This window comes from Meriones unguiculatus (assembly GCF_030254825.1).
Source record: "Meriones unguiculatus strain TT.TT164.6M chromosome 13 unlocalized genomic scaffold, Bangor_MerUng_6.1 Chr13_unordered_Scaffold_33, whole genome shotgun sequence".
NCBI classification, from domain to species: Eukaryota; Metazoa; Chordata; class Mammalia; order Rodentia; family Muridae; genus Meriones; species Meriones unguiculatus.
In genome coordinates, this window is record NW_026843645.1 from 6,633,921 (window position 1) to 6,649,053 (window position 15,133).

Below are 15,133 nucleotides of genomic sequence, written 5' to 3' on the forward strand. Positions count from 1 at the left end.
TATCTTCACAAAAATATGGAACTATCCAAAAGTGATCAGGACAGAAACTGACAGTACACTTGTTTAAAAAGTGCTTGACTATGTGACCAAAGGCACAATCTGAGTTAATCTCACATACGCAGCAATGGGAGTCCAAAAGGACATGTGTCAGGTGTACCCCTTCTTGAGATTATGCCTAACTGAAAGAGAGAAAAAGAACTTGAAAGCATGAAGACCAACTTTTCAGAAGTGAATTGTATTCTGCTTCCCTGATGCATGCAAACATTCATTTAGGAGCCCTGAGTGGTGAAGACTCCAGATGTTGTGGAGATTGTTGACAGGGGATCCTGAGATTCAAACAGATGTCAATAGAAGGCTGGAGAAATCAGGAATTTACAGAGACCTGTGGAGCCTTGAGGAACTATAAGGGAAGGAGATTTGGATGTTAAAGAAAGGATTAAAGTCCCAGGAATTAATCAAAGCAATTAATTCTAGGGTTGTACCTAAGGACAAGCTGCCTTCTATTGTATTCTCTGTTTCTACTCAGATGTGGTGGGTCAATTCTCCAGTTCTTCCACTCTTTCCTTGTCTTCTCAGGTAAGTGTACATGTCAGTCAGAATACCATGCAGGCTGCCACTTGGTGGTCTCGAATTGGACTTCAAATCTCCTCAGGCGTAACTCTGTCATCCCTGTAACATCTCTACCTGGCAGGAATAACAATATTCTGAATAAACATTTCTATATCTCCCTTAGGTCTAATAAATCAATGGACTCCATGTAATTCTATTTTCCTCTGGAATGTCATTGTTGAATAGACCTATTCTCCTAGATGAGATATTTTCTGCTCTGTAACATTATGTCATGTGAATACCTTGCAGGAAATAAATAATGTGAGAATGGGGGAGGAATTTATAGATAGGAAGTTTTTAATATATGGCCCAGTAAGATTACTTAGTTGTGTCCATCTCTGGCCTTCTATTTAAACCTATTAAACCTAAAGGATGATTTACTTATCATATGTTGTGCTTCACACCCATGACAAGCTGCTGAGTTGCCTCTTTGACAGCATCCCTCAGTCCCTACCTTCTAAAGGACATGATTGGCTTACCCCACCTCTACCTTTAACTTTCCAGTCCAAAAGAATGCGTTTGCCCTCTCCCAGACACTCTTTCCTGTAGAGCCAGATTGTTTTTGTTTTCTTCTATATGCTTTTCTTCTCTCCCTCTTTCTTTCTGTGTTTCTTCTCCTCCTGTCTTTTTTTCTCTCTGTTCTCTCTCCCTCTCTCTACATACACTTCTCTTTGCCCACACTTATGTCTCCTACTTGGGAGCTTCCATGGACCTATTCCTTAGGGAATGAGAACCCTCTGTGAACTGTTTCAGCAAGCCTGAATTTAAATGTTTATCATGTCTTCAATTAGGAAATTTCATGTGTGGGAAGAAAAAGTATAACCTTATATATTCATCAGTGGTCGAAATTAGTCACACTAAATAACTATATTAATATATTTTCAGTTTTCATTAATAATTTGTGTTTTAAACATTGTGTTCTCTTTTTTTCCTTAGCCAATTATCAGAGGACAGGGAAGGTGCACATTGGGAAATTGGGAGGGTGGGTGGGAATGGGTTGAGATAGAAAGGGATACAGCCAGGATACAAAATGAATAACTTGTGATAAATAAATAATTAAAAATAATTTTATTTTCAAACATTGTTCTCTCTTTTTTTTCAGTTGAATGAGTAGTCTCAGTATGATTCTCAGGCTGACCTGGAACTTAGTGTACATACTAGATCTGCTTACCATGCCTCCCTAGTGTCTGCAGGATATTTGGGCATTGTCTACCACAATAACATAGTTCTTTCAATGGCATTATTAAGAATGAGTCACTGAGTCCAAATAGTCATGGTAGCTAGGGAACAGGCTCTGGTCCTAACTACAGTAATAGAAAGAAAGTGTTCTTCAATTGCCGTTGATTGTCTTGAAATCCTCTCCTTTAATTTTAAAGAAAATTGTTGTTTTTCTTTAATATTGAGGTTTTCATACTCATCATAGTAGATTGGAGTTCTAACGTTATGCAACAGATAGTGAAAACCAGCCTCACAGACATAAGTTCTCAATATAGTTAAGTGTAACTACGTATTACACTCATCCCAAGATTCTATTTAATCACTGAGGTTAAAACCACCTAAGCCAGGCATGGTAACACAGGCCTGTAGTCAGGGTGTTCAGAAAAAGGAGGCAGGAACTTCAAGATGTCAAAGTAATCCAAGGAAACATCCTAGGTCAATATTATAATGGGAGGTCCACAGAACAAAGAGAGACTGATTGGTTAAGATTAATGTGCATAGTCCTCCTTACAGCTCCAGAATTTCAAGGCTATGCCAGTATTATATGTTATCTAAGCAATTTGCCAACCAATGCTTGGTAATGTTTCCTGTCCAATACAGGTTAGGTCACTTCTGGTCAGGCTCCTGTTGGGCATTGAACACTCGAACTCTCCTGCAAGTGTGGGAATTTGCCACAGACAGGGATATGCTCCTTAATTATATATCCTATAGAAAGGGTTCAGCACACACACCTTACACACACAATCAATGAAATGGATTCAGCTTATATATATAGGTCCATAATTATTCACACCTTTTTTTAAGACATTGGAAGGAGAGAATTTGAAATGGGATGGAGAAAGGACAAGAAAAGGGGACTTGGTGTAATTTATTTTAATTAACATCTGTAAATATAAATTTACTAAAAAGAGGCTATAGAGGGCATAGGAGTTAATAGCTCTGGGTGTTGTTATAGGAGACAGGTTCCATTTCAGGAATCCCAAGCTAGCTAAGTATATCCTGTAAATGCATTCCCAAGGGATCTGATGTCCTCTTTGGCTTTTGCAGGTATGACACATGGACACTTGAATGCAAAACATCCATATAAATGAAAGACATACAAAGCTTTAAAATGTGGCTTTCTCAGGGCTGAGGAGATGGCTCCGTGTTATTGTAGAAACTCAGGACTTCACAAAAGATAATGCTGAATCCTATCTTCCATGGACACAGCCTCCCCTTTCTTCTGACTGAGAGATTCACACACAGACTGGGGCCACTTATATACCTGTAACACATACATCATCCTACCTGCTCAACACAGACATAGACCTGCTGAGTACTCTTTCTCTCTCTCTCTTTCTCTCTCTCTCTCTCTCTCTCTCTCTCTCTCTCTCTCTCTCAGTCTGTCTCTCGGTATGTCTCTCTCTCTTTCGCTGTGTCTGTCTGTTTCTTTCTCTCTCAGAAACACACCTTCATGAACTCCACCAGCACAGTGCCCTCTACTGGCCCACTACCTCAGACAATAGACAGAAGATTGTGAGGTAAAAGCTCTCTCACCTTCTTGTCCCTACTACAATATTCTCTTTGAGAATACTTAGACTGCAGAGAGATACACACCTCAGCCAATGCTGCCATATCTTTTAATTTTCCTCAGTCAGTTCCATTAACTGAGCCCAAGACTTCAATTATATAATCATATATAAGGCCATCATCATCAAACTACCACAAGACCTGTAGCCAAATTTTTCACGGTGACTATTTTCCACTGAATCCTCATTACCTTGACCTCCATTGCCTGTATTACTCTCACCACTCTTTTTTCAGTTCAGTTCTTCCTGGAAAGCAACATTAAGGTCCATGTTGAGTATGCAATGGCTTTTGATATTTAGATATTTTACATATTGTGTATTGGTCAAAATAACGATATTCTGACTTTTGACGGTAACAAGGCCATTTTGAGGGTACAAATTTTGTTCTACCTTTATTCTCTGTTGCTGTCATTAATGCCAATAAATAAAAATGACACAGGTGATGAATCGGCTTCTTTGGCTGATGCTGGCATGACCCACACATTGAAGGAGCTCAGAAAAGAAACTTAGGATATCAATTGAAGGCACAGATTATGGTGGGACTCTGTTTGTCGCTATGTTCTTTTACAAGGTCACTGTCTATTTCTCTGTAAGTTTTCTTAACCAGCCCAGGCCACAAGTTGAGGTAAATTTCCACCATCAGTGCCTGGAGTTTGCCACTGAATTCACAAACACTGTATCACCCACAAACATAGCCACAAATGATTCTCATCTGGGGAACTCCCTTGTTGTAAAAATAGAAAGTCTAACCCTCTTCTATTTTTGGAACCACTTCAGCCAAAGAGTCAACGCTTCTTTCATGTTGGGAGATTGAATTTTCCAGGCATTGAATATCTTGGTCTATATCAGCCCTTTAAGCATTACAACTTTTACTCTGACCCAATAAAACTGCAACTTCTGTTCCTGCCCCAGGAGAGACCACATCTAGGATCAGAGCCAGAGTAAAGGACATGGGTTCTCATTTGAACTGAGTCAGTGTTCCTGGTGTTCTCAAAAGGACATTAGTTATTTTATGTTCTGAATGATGTATAATCTATGGAACCAGTTGAACTAGAATACAAAAATCTTAGGCATTGTTCAGAATGCTGCTGTAAAGCAAGGAGTGAGCCCAGTGGCACAATCCCACCATCCCTGGCTGGGTAGACTCAAGTATGTGTTGGTCTGATAGGATGGAACACTCAAGGTAATTTTACATAGATGCCAGTTGGACGATGGTACTTGTTGCAAATAAACTCCTTGTCCTGACACTGATTAAAGAGTCAGTTATGTCCCAGCACAGTGCCCTCGGCATTGCTGGAATCATCTTCAATGGTAAAAATATCAATTAAACCAATCCATTCATAATTAGGGGGTGTGAATTGTAGCATAGCCAACAGGATTCAGTCGATCTGATCTTGATTCTTTTAAAACCTGATTGTTACTGATCATAGTGTCCCAAAGAGGATCACTGTTTCCCAGGAGAAATTTGGGTAGAGGTTGGATAAGACCATCCAAGTTGGTTGTAGGGGTCACTACTTATGCTAACTCTGTTAACTAAATCCCAAGCAGTTGGGTATTGTGAAGTAGGAACCCCTTCCTTAATCTTGATTTTGTTTTATTCATATTTATTTTTTATTTTGCTTTTTTAAGGGAGGGTTTCTCTGTGTAGCCATGCATGTCTTCAAACTCCCTCTGTATACCTGGTGGGCCTTTTATTCACAGAGATCTGCCTGTCTCTGTCTCTGGATTGCTGGAATTAAAGGCATGTACCACCACTGCCTGGCAATTAATCTGTATTATTTGAGGTGAAAAGATATCTCTTTCTTCTAAACCACATTCTGATAGCAGTGTACACATATGAACTCCATTGAAAATGATAGCCCTTTCTTGTTTTCTGCTTCCTCAAACTCTGGCTATCAAGGTCATATTTTTTGGAACTGGGAGAAAAGCCTAATCTTTGGCATTCTGGGATCTGCTGAAGACCAGCTGAGACATCCAGCTACATGGTCTGAGTGGCTACTGGATTCTTCAAATTTCCATTTGCAGACAGGGGTTGTTGGATTAGGTAGACCAAAAACTGCGGGTAATTCTTATAGATCCAGTTGCTACATCCATAGAGAGATTCAGTCTATCTGTTCGGTTCACCTACACATCCTTTGCTAATACCACTGTGTTTTTCCAGTTTCTTGTTTGTTTGTTTTCACAGTCTCACAGAGGAAGACATGCTTGCTCCAAATTGTGTATCATCTGTTTCCTGCTTTTGTCCCAATGTTGTCTGATACCTACCAGGGGAAGAGTAGCTGCAGTTTAGCAGAACCCAGAGTGAAGTCACAGAACAATCTCATTTTGTTTTCTGAAATCTTTCTAAATTGTTAGAATTTTGGGCAGCCTTCAAAATGTGGGAAGATTGTTTACTCCACTGCAAGTTGAGTAATGGGTTGATCAAGCTATCCACCTTGATTTCAGGAGGAGGAGAAGGGAAAGTGATTCCTGAGTGCTGGAAGACAGAAGGATAGGCTATTAGACAACAGGCACAAGTCTACTGACAAAGAAATGTCCGCAGATCTGGAAAAGGTGTGGCCCTGATTCTCCACATATGGACCCAAAGTTCAAGTCATGGATCCAAGGTGTCTGCGCAGAGCATAGGCTTCTCCCGAGTCAGCTTCTTTCCTAAGCCAGGTCCTCACTGCTTTTGTAATTAGCCAACATGCATTCATTCCTCCTGGGTGAGGAAGCACTATGCTTTGTCTCTTCAGTACACTGTGAGCCTAGGGGAGGTGCTCATGTCGCTCAAGACTCACTCGCCAATCAGGACTTCCAGACAAATCCATGAATCAGAGGAAGGGGCGGGTTCTTCCGGGCGCGAAAGGGGAGGGTTCTTCCGGGCGCCATGTTGCAGGTTCAGATCAGTACCTGAGGTGTGTGGAATGTTTGGCGTGCAGTGGTTTGAGCTCAGCTCAGGACTTCCAGGCGAGGCCTGTAATCAGAGGAAGGGGAGAGTTTTTCCTGGCGGTTTGTTGCAGGTTTGCTTTGGAAGCTGAGCTCTGCGGAGTATTTGGCATCCAGTGGTCTGAGCTCAGCTGCTGGGTCCTGTGAGGGGATTTCATTCGACTTCCAAAGCAGCGACATGGTGAGTGTGTGGCTGCCGCCCCCAACGTGGTGGTGGAGCAGGAGGCTGAGCAGCAGGAGCTGGTGTCGTTTGTCCTTCCTGGGCTGGACAGAAACGGGCAGCCATCAGCTGCTTGTGAGGTCCTTTGTCCTGGCCTTAGGAATGCTGAGCTATCTCAGTCCCACGTGTTAGAAGTGGGATGGACTGTGAGCCAGACTGCAATGTGGGGACCTGGGCACTGTTAAGACTCAAATCCTGGGACAAATGGCTGAGTTGCCTATTTAACAGTTCAGAGCAGAATTAGCTACCAGGTTTCCCAGCATCGCCGAGTCCCTACCTGTTCACAGGCTATGGCTGTCATACACTGCCCTCTAGCCCAGGGCTCGGGCCCTTAACCCAGCTGCCTTTCTTTCTGTTATCTACCCAATTTGGTTACCTGATCTGTTTCATCTATTTACTGTCATAGTCTCATTTCTTGGCGTGCCCCTCTCCTCTCCTCCCTGTCCTTCTATGGCTGAAGGCTGTGTTAACCTTGGGCTCTCCCAGACGTTCTGGCCTATGGGTGTGCCTTTCTATCTATAATAAACTTTCTCCCCGCCTTACGTAGGAAGAGTCATGTCACTTAATTTTTATTTTTTCATTCACCTCCCATTTGCCACTCCTTTCTTTCAAATTCAAAGCTCCTTTAGGCTTCAGTTGTTGTTACTGTTTGTGTTAGACTGAGGGTTGCTGCAGGAATTCTCAGCTGTGAGGTAGAGATGACTACACTGGACACTGAGAGGGTAATGAAATGTGTACATGCAGCACCCTGTGACTTGTAAAAGAAAAATGTACCCTGGGAGAGTGGAAAATTTTACTAAACTACTACTTTACCAGGCTAAGGCTCTGTCTGCCTCTAGAATGGAAGGGCAGAGCTGAGATGGTTTGTGCTGTCCGAATTCCCTGATCTGTATTTATTTTCTATGAATTTAACACTTTATTTCTATTTGAAACCATTTTTTTTTTTCACTTGGTTGAAGGTTATTCACTTTCCATGAGTTTGTAAGCTTTGTGTTCTTTCTGATGCTATATATATCCAGCTTTAAGCCAGGGTGGTCTGATAGGATACAGGATGTTATTTCAATTTGCTCTAAGGACTTACATTGTGTCTGAGTATGTGGTCAATTATAGAGGATGTTTCATGAAATGATGAGAAGATATATTCCTTTATGTTTCTGTAAAAAGTTTTGTAATTTTCAGATAGTTAGTCCCTGCTTTGGTAATATAGCTGAGCTCAGGTGGTGACATATTGCCTGACTGTTCAAAATCTATTCCTAATATGGTGTCTAGGCATCTGGGTTTGGTGCGATTCTAGGTCTACGTGCTATATTGAGGTGTGCGAGTTTTGTTTTTGGGGTTCTGTTAGCACTCTGAAGTTTCAGAAAGTGTGTTGGATGAGTGTTACTATTTTAATGACCTGCTTGGCTAGGGTGTTCATGTTTGCGGGATGGTACAGAGGGGAAGGAGCCACATATGTTCATTTGGAGCACTAGGGAAGTTTCTTAGAATTGGGTTTCAATTAACAAAGATATTGGGGAAGATTCCCCATATACAGCTAGTCTCCATGCAATCATGGCCTAGCATATGTTATTGTGCTGATCCACATCCACATTTATGTTTTAATATTTGCCAGAGAGTATATTCTTAGTCTCAGGATGTCATGTATTCATGACATTAATACTGCCTGAGACTTCTGAGTTATTGGATTTCAGGTATGTGACATTCTTCCTGCCTCTTGTGTTTGTTTTGAGTTTTTAAATGAGGTATTTTCCCTGTTTGTGTGACTATGCACCTTTTCTGTACCTGATCCTCACAATAGTCAGCTGATGGCCTCAGAAGTTCAAAATTTGGAGTAATGGGTAGTTGTGAGCCTGAATGTAAGCACTGGCAATTGAGGCCAGTTATTGTCAAGACCAACAAGAGCTTTTCATTATTGATCCACTTCAACCGTCTTATGTTGCTCATTAATGGACAACTATTCCAGAACTAATGTTTTCATCTGTCCATTTCTACCTGTTTGAACATGCATTCCCTTATAGTAAACTCTCATTAATATTAGAGTTTAAACTGGGACACTTCAGGTTTCTGGAAGATAGATACAAAACAGTATTGAATATATAATTCTTTGTAGGAACTTCAGAAATACCTTGGAGTTCTTTGTATCTTTCTTAATTGAATGATTTTTTTTTTTTGCAGCAGATAAAGGCCTTAAATCTACCTCATCTGGATGTCATGAAATTTGTTTTGGAGGCCAGACAGGCTTGCAGCACAATAAAATACACATACCTCTGCTTCCTGACTACTGGAAATAAAGTCATGAGGCAATACATCCTGCTTCTCCATAATTATTGTAGTTAGTAATTGTGCATACAATTTCTGTGATCTGCAGTCTGTACTGTTCATCACTGTCCTTGACTTGCTTACTTTATGTCTGTTGATTGACATTTCTCTTGTAAGGCTAAATTCTATTCAAAGGGTTCCAAATGAGATATACCTCCTCATTTAGTTTACTTCTAAAATGACCAGGTGAGTACATCAGAACTTCTCTGTCATGAGATACGTCAGGGAAGAACCAGAATTATATGAATAAATTGTCAATGATGTATACTTTTACATTGTTGCCACTATTGTGCTTTCTCTTATACACATATGTGGGATAATTTAGAATTCTATCACCTATGATGATGTGAATGTGTACTTCACTCAGGAAGAGTGGGCTTTGCTGGATCCTTCCCAGAAGAGTCTCTACAAAGATGTGATGATAGACACCTACAAGCACCTTACAGCCATAGGTAAGACAGTGAATTTTCTTTCACTATTAAGGTAAAGTGGACATCTTTTGTTGATTTTTCTCAATGATGCGCTTATGTAATTTCAATTGGAATGAGGAAGAATAAATCAATCATGTTTCTAAGGTCACTGAAGAGAGAAAGTTAAATTTTCCCTAATTTTCAATAAAATATCAACTCTTTCTGGTATATATTTTAGGCTACAATTGGGAAGACCATAATATTGAAGAACAGTGTCAATGTTCTAGAAGATATGGAAGGTAATTATCTCATGGATGTTGATATAAATATGCCTGTGAAAAAATTTCAATGTGTCCCAGGAGTTTTAAAGAAAAGCAATAGTGTAAAGAATCCAATATTCTAGAGTATTAAGGAATTTTAAATTCTCCCACACTCATGTTCCTCAATGTAAGCTATCTTACTTATGTTATCATGGCATTTTGATATGAATGAAGACAGTGAAACCTTTGCTAAACAGATATTACTGTAAAAAGGACTTTTATTCAATCTACAAATCATGGTCTCCAAAGATTACTGCCCCTCTGTCTACTACCCTAGGCCTGGGCAGGGCAGATTCTAGGTTCCATACAACCTACCTTAGGCCTAGGAGTTTTTTGGCCTCTGAGAATTACTGCTCAATAGACACACCCTATCTTGTTCTTTCTGAGCTCATAGATGGCTGATTCAATTCACCTGTTCTGACTCAAACTCATCTCCTAGCTTCCTTGTTAAATCTGTCTTTTCTACTGTCACCTAATTGCTTTGTATACTCTCAAACTAACTCCATCTGTATTTTCTAATCTTCAGGCTCTTTTTTATTCTCTGGCTCATCTGATCTTGACCTCAGTTCTCTCTCTCCAACCTGTCTTTCTATTACTATCCCAGTAAAACTCCCTCCTCTCTCCATGTAGTACCCCTTAAGAAGCTCATTTCCATTCTTGTCTCCTGAGAGATGCATGTATCATATTCTGCCAAATATTTTTCTGAGTGTGTCGTCTTTTCTGCTACTACTTTTTCTTCTAACTGATTTAGTGTGTCTGGTTTTATGTTGAGGTCTTTGATATACTTGGACTTTAGTTTTGTGCAGAGTGGGTAGTATGGATCTATTTGCATTTTCCTGCAGGTAGATATCCAGTTAGACCAGCACCATTTGTTGAAGGTGCTGGTCTTTTTTACATTGTATGCTTTTGGATTATTTGTCAAAAATCAAGTGACCGTAGGTGTGTGGGTTTTTTTCTGAGTCTTCTATTCAGTTCCATTGATCCACCATTCTGTTCTTATGCCAATACCATGTAGTTTTTATTACTATGGCTGTGTAGTATATCTTGAGAACAGGGATAGATATACCTACAGACAAACTGTTGTTGTACAGGATCGTTTGGGCAATTTGGGTTTTTTTCTTTTTCCATATGTAGTTTAGAATTGTTCTTTGCAGGTCTGCAAGATTTATGTTGCTATTTTGAAGGGAATTGCATTCAATCTGTTGATTGCTTTTGGCAGGATGGCCATTTTCACTATGTTAATCCTATGGATACGTGAGCACAGAATATCTTTCCATCTTGAGATATCTTCTTCAATTTCTTTCTTCAGGAACTTGAAGTTTTTTCAAAGAGGTCTTTCACTTGCTTGTTTAAAAGTCACACCAAGGTACTTTGTTATTTGTGGCTAATGTAAAGGGTGTTGTTTCACTAATTTCTTTCTCAACACTTTTGTCTTTGGTATACAGGAGGGCTATTGATTATTTTGCATTTCTTTTTTATCCAGCCACTTTGTTGAAGAAGTTTATCAGCTGAAGGAGTTCTCTGGTTGAATTTTTGGGGTCACTCATGTATACTATCATATCATCTGTGATTAGTGATACTTTGACCTCTTCCTTTCTTATTTGTATCCCCTTCTCTCCTTTGGTTGTCTTATTGCTGTAGCTAGGACTTCAAGTAATGTGTTGAAGAGATATGGAGAGAGTCATGCCTTGTCTCTGTTTTCAGTAGGATTGATTGAAGTTTTTCTGCCTTTAGTTTCATGTTGGCTCTAGGCCTGCTGTATATTGTCTTCACTATGCTTACGTATGGGCCTGTATCCCTGATCTCTCCAACAGTTTAAATTTGAATGGGTGTTGGATTTTTGTCAAATACTTTTTCAGCATCTAAGGATATGATCAGGTGGTTTTTCTCCTTCATTTTGTTTATATGTAGATTACATTTTGACTATGATGTGATGTGAGTTTCTATCCTGGCCTTGTCTATTGGTGTCCAGTAGGCCTCTTTTGTGGTAATGGACATCTCTTTCTTTAAGTTGGGAACATTTTCTTCCATGATTTTCTGGAAAACATTTTCAGGACCTCGGAACCTGGAATCTTCTTTTCCATCTATTCCTATTATTCTTAGATTTTTTTCTTTTTTTAATTAATCTTTAATTAATAAAGAATAATAATAATTATTAATAATTAACAATAATAAAGAATTATTAATAATTTTATTTTTATATTTTATATATTATATTTATACTTTTATGTACTATATTTATAATAATTTTATTAATAAATTAATAATTTATTAATAATTATTAATAATTCTTTATTAATTAAACTTTTTTCCCTTTTGTATCCCCCCTGTAGTTCCCTCCCTCCTGCTGTCCCAATCCCTTCCTTCCTCCACCCTCTGCATGCATGCTCCTCCCCAAGTCCACTGATAGGGGAGGTCTTCTTTTCCTTCCTTCTGATCCTAGTCAAATAGGTCTCATAAGGAGTGGCTGCATTGTCATCTTCTGTGGCCTGGTAATGATGCTTCCCCCTTTGGAGGAGGTAATTAAAGAGCAGGCCAATCAGTTCATGTCAGAGACATCCCTATTCCTATTTCAATGGAACAAACTTGGATACTGAACTACCATCGTTACATCTGTGCAGGAGTCTTAGGTTATCTCCATGCACAGTCCTTGGTTGGATTATCAGTTTCAGGAAAGACCCCTGTGCTCAGATTTTTTGTTCTGTTGCTCTCCTTATGGAGTTCCTGTCCTCTCCAAATCTTACTGTTTCTCACTTTTTTCCTAAGATTCCCTGCACTGTGCCCAAAGGTTGCCCATTAGTCTCAGCATCTGCATTGATAGTCTGCAGGGCAGAGTCTTTCAGAGGTCCTCTATGTCAGGCTCCTGACTTGTTCCCTCTTTTCTCCTTCTTCTGATGTCCATCCTCTTTGTCTTTCTGGATAGGAATTGAGCAGTTTAGGAAGAGTCTTCCCTCTGGATTATTTTCTTTAGGTGTATAGATTTTAGTAGGTTTATCCTATATTATATGTCTGTATGAGTGAGTATATACCGTGTGCATCTTTTTCCTTCTGGGATAGCTCAATTGGGATGATCTTTTCCCGATCCCACCATTTACCTGCATTTATTATGATTTCCTTGTTTCTTATTGCTGAGTAATAGTCTATTTTATATTACCTCTTTTGTGCTTCCATTCCTCCACTGAGGGGCATCGGGGCTGTTTCCAGCTTCTGGCTATTACAAATAAGGCTGCTACCAACATTGTTTAGCAAATGTCCTTATTGTGTACTTGAGCCTGTTTTGAATATGTGCCTAGGAGTGGTGTATCTGGATCTTGAGGAAGCGCTATTCCTAGTTGTCTGAGAAAGTGCCAGATTGCTCTCCAGAGTGGTTGTACAAGTTTACATTCCCACCAGCAGTGGAGTCGGGTTCCCCTTTCTCCACAACCTCTCCAGCATGTGTTGTCTCTTGAGGTTTTTATCTTAGCCACTCTGATACGTGTAAGGTGAAATCTTAAGGTCGTTTTGATATGTATTTCCCTGATGGCTAATGAGGTTGAGCATTTCTTTAAGTGTTCTCTGCCATTTGATATTCCTCTATTGAGAATTCTCTGTTCAGCTCTGTACTCCATTTTTTAATTGGAGTACTTGATTTTTTTGCTTTTTAACTTCCTTAGTTCTTTATATAGATTTTGTCCTCTCAGAGTATCCTTGATTTCTTGGAATGATTGTGTTTTCAACTTTTCTGATTTTACTTTTTCTTTGAGAGAATTTTAAGTTGCTGCAAGTGTATCTTAAGTATCTGAGATTCTCCTTTCCATCTCATGGATTCCATTGGTGATGCTTACTTTTGTGGTTCCTGATGTTTTCTATAAGTTCTCCAGCTCCAGGGGTTTCTCTGTTTGTGTTTTTGTTATTGGTTCTAATTCTGTATTCACACCTTGCACCATTTCCTTCATTTGTTTGAATGTGGATTCCTGTCTTTCTATGATGGTCTCTATTTTTTGATGGTTTCCTCTCTATATGGCACTAATTGTGCCTCTACTTCTGCCTCTATTCATTTGTCTATGTGTGCCTGTATTTCTTTAGGAACTTTGTTCATTTCCTCTTTATTTGTCTCCATTTGTGTGGCTATACTTTGATAGATTTGTTCATTTCTTTATGTGTCACTAATAACTGGATAAGTATAGCTTCAAAATCATTTTCCTGTGTTTCTGATGAATTAGAGTAGCCATTGATTTGGGGGGAGGGTTGCTGGTGATGCCATGATGTCCTGATTTTTGTTGGATGTGTTTCTACTCCGACCATTAGCCACCTCCTCATCTGCAATCTTCACTTTTTGTTCTTGTAGTCTGTAGTTCAGACTGGTTTCATCTTTCTCTGGTATATGGAGCATTCTTTAGGAAGATGGGACTGGTCCACAGGTTTGAGTGTGTGTGTTGGAAAATCCACAAGCACAAATGTGTGTGAGCAAGCGTGTGCATGGAAAGGTGCCTTGAAGGACACTGTGCTAGAGAGTGTAAATGCCTGGAATATGGTGCTGGGGATAGTGCAGGCACAAGTGTGGTTGTTTACGCTGCCAGAGTTGGCAGACACAATGCACATGCTCAGATTCCCCGAATATCTCAATATTCTACAGGCCACTGGTATTCAGCTCTGCATGGGCTCCAGGAGTTGTTTGCCTGGAGTCCACTGGTAAATCTGCAGAACCAGGGCTCCCATGTTGAGAACACTGTCCCAAGAATACCAATGTTGTCCACAGTGGGTGTGTGGGTGGGAGGGATCCGATGTCTGGCTGCTAGCATAGAAGAACCCTGGATCTGGGGCTCTGCAGGCACTCATTTGAAGGCATGCTCAGAGCTCGTTGGTCTAATCAGAGAACACAGGTTTTCTCCCTGTTTTCTACGCTCAGATGTGTCCCTGCTGGGGCATATGTGGGTGTAGGAGCTCTATCAGCTCAGTGGTGCTGCAGCTGCAAAACTTGGAAGCTGGTAAAACAGTCCACTGGGAGTCCATCCACAGCTGCAGAAGTGGGAGGCAGGTACAGATCTGATGGGAAGCCTTGTGGATGCCCTACAGCAGTCTGCAGTCCTGGGTGGCCTGTACAGCCAGCTGCCCTCCACTTAGGGTCTGGACAGCAGGTACAGTCACTTGCTGGGAGACTCTGAAAGGCCAATACAGTTGCTTGTAGACCTGGGACATGGAAGGCTGGTATAGCCAGCAACTGCTGCTGAGGACTTAGGAGGCCTGCCCCTGTTGACTTAGTCAGGAAGCAGGGAGTGCTCTGCTAGGAGCTGTGGGGCACTCTGGGCTGCCTCGGCTAAGAAAAAGGGAGACCTGACAAGGGAAAGTGCAGAGGGATCGAATGTTCCCACTCTCAGTCCCCAGAGGAGTCCTTGGATGACATGGATCTAAATGGTCTCAGCTCATGTGTTGTCCCCTCTCCCCAGGAAGCCGCAATGTAGATGTCCTGGCTTTAGCTGCCCCTCCACTCACCAATTTCAGAGTTTCAGATCCTCAGCCTCTCAGATATGATGTGTGCTGGTAGCTACCATCTTGGATCAC

General features: G+C 40.6%; 1 protein-coding gene across 1 annotated transcript in view; it reads left to right on the top strand.

The window, feature by feature from the left end:
* Positions 1-15,133, top strand: part of LOC132650762 (zinc finger protein 664-like) — a 165,321-nt gene that overhangs the window by 134,673 nt on the left and 15,515 nt on the right. Inside the window, exons 2-3 of the mRNA XM_060376085.1 lie at positions 9,188-9,314; positions 9,511-9,571. Coding sequence (XP_060232068.1) covers positions 9,188-9,314; positions 9,511-9,571 — 188 coding nt within the window. The remainder of the gene's footprint in view (positions 1-9,187; positions 9,315-9,510; positions 9,572-15,133) is intronic.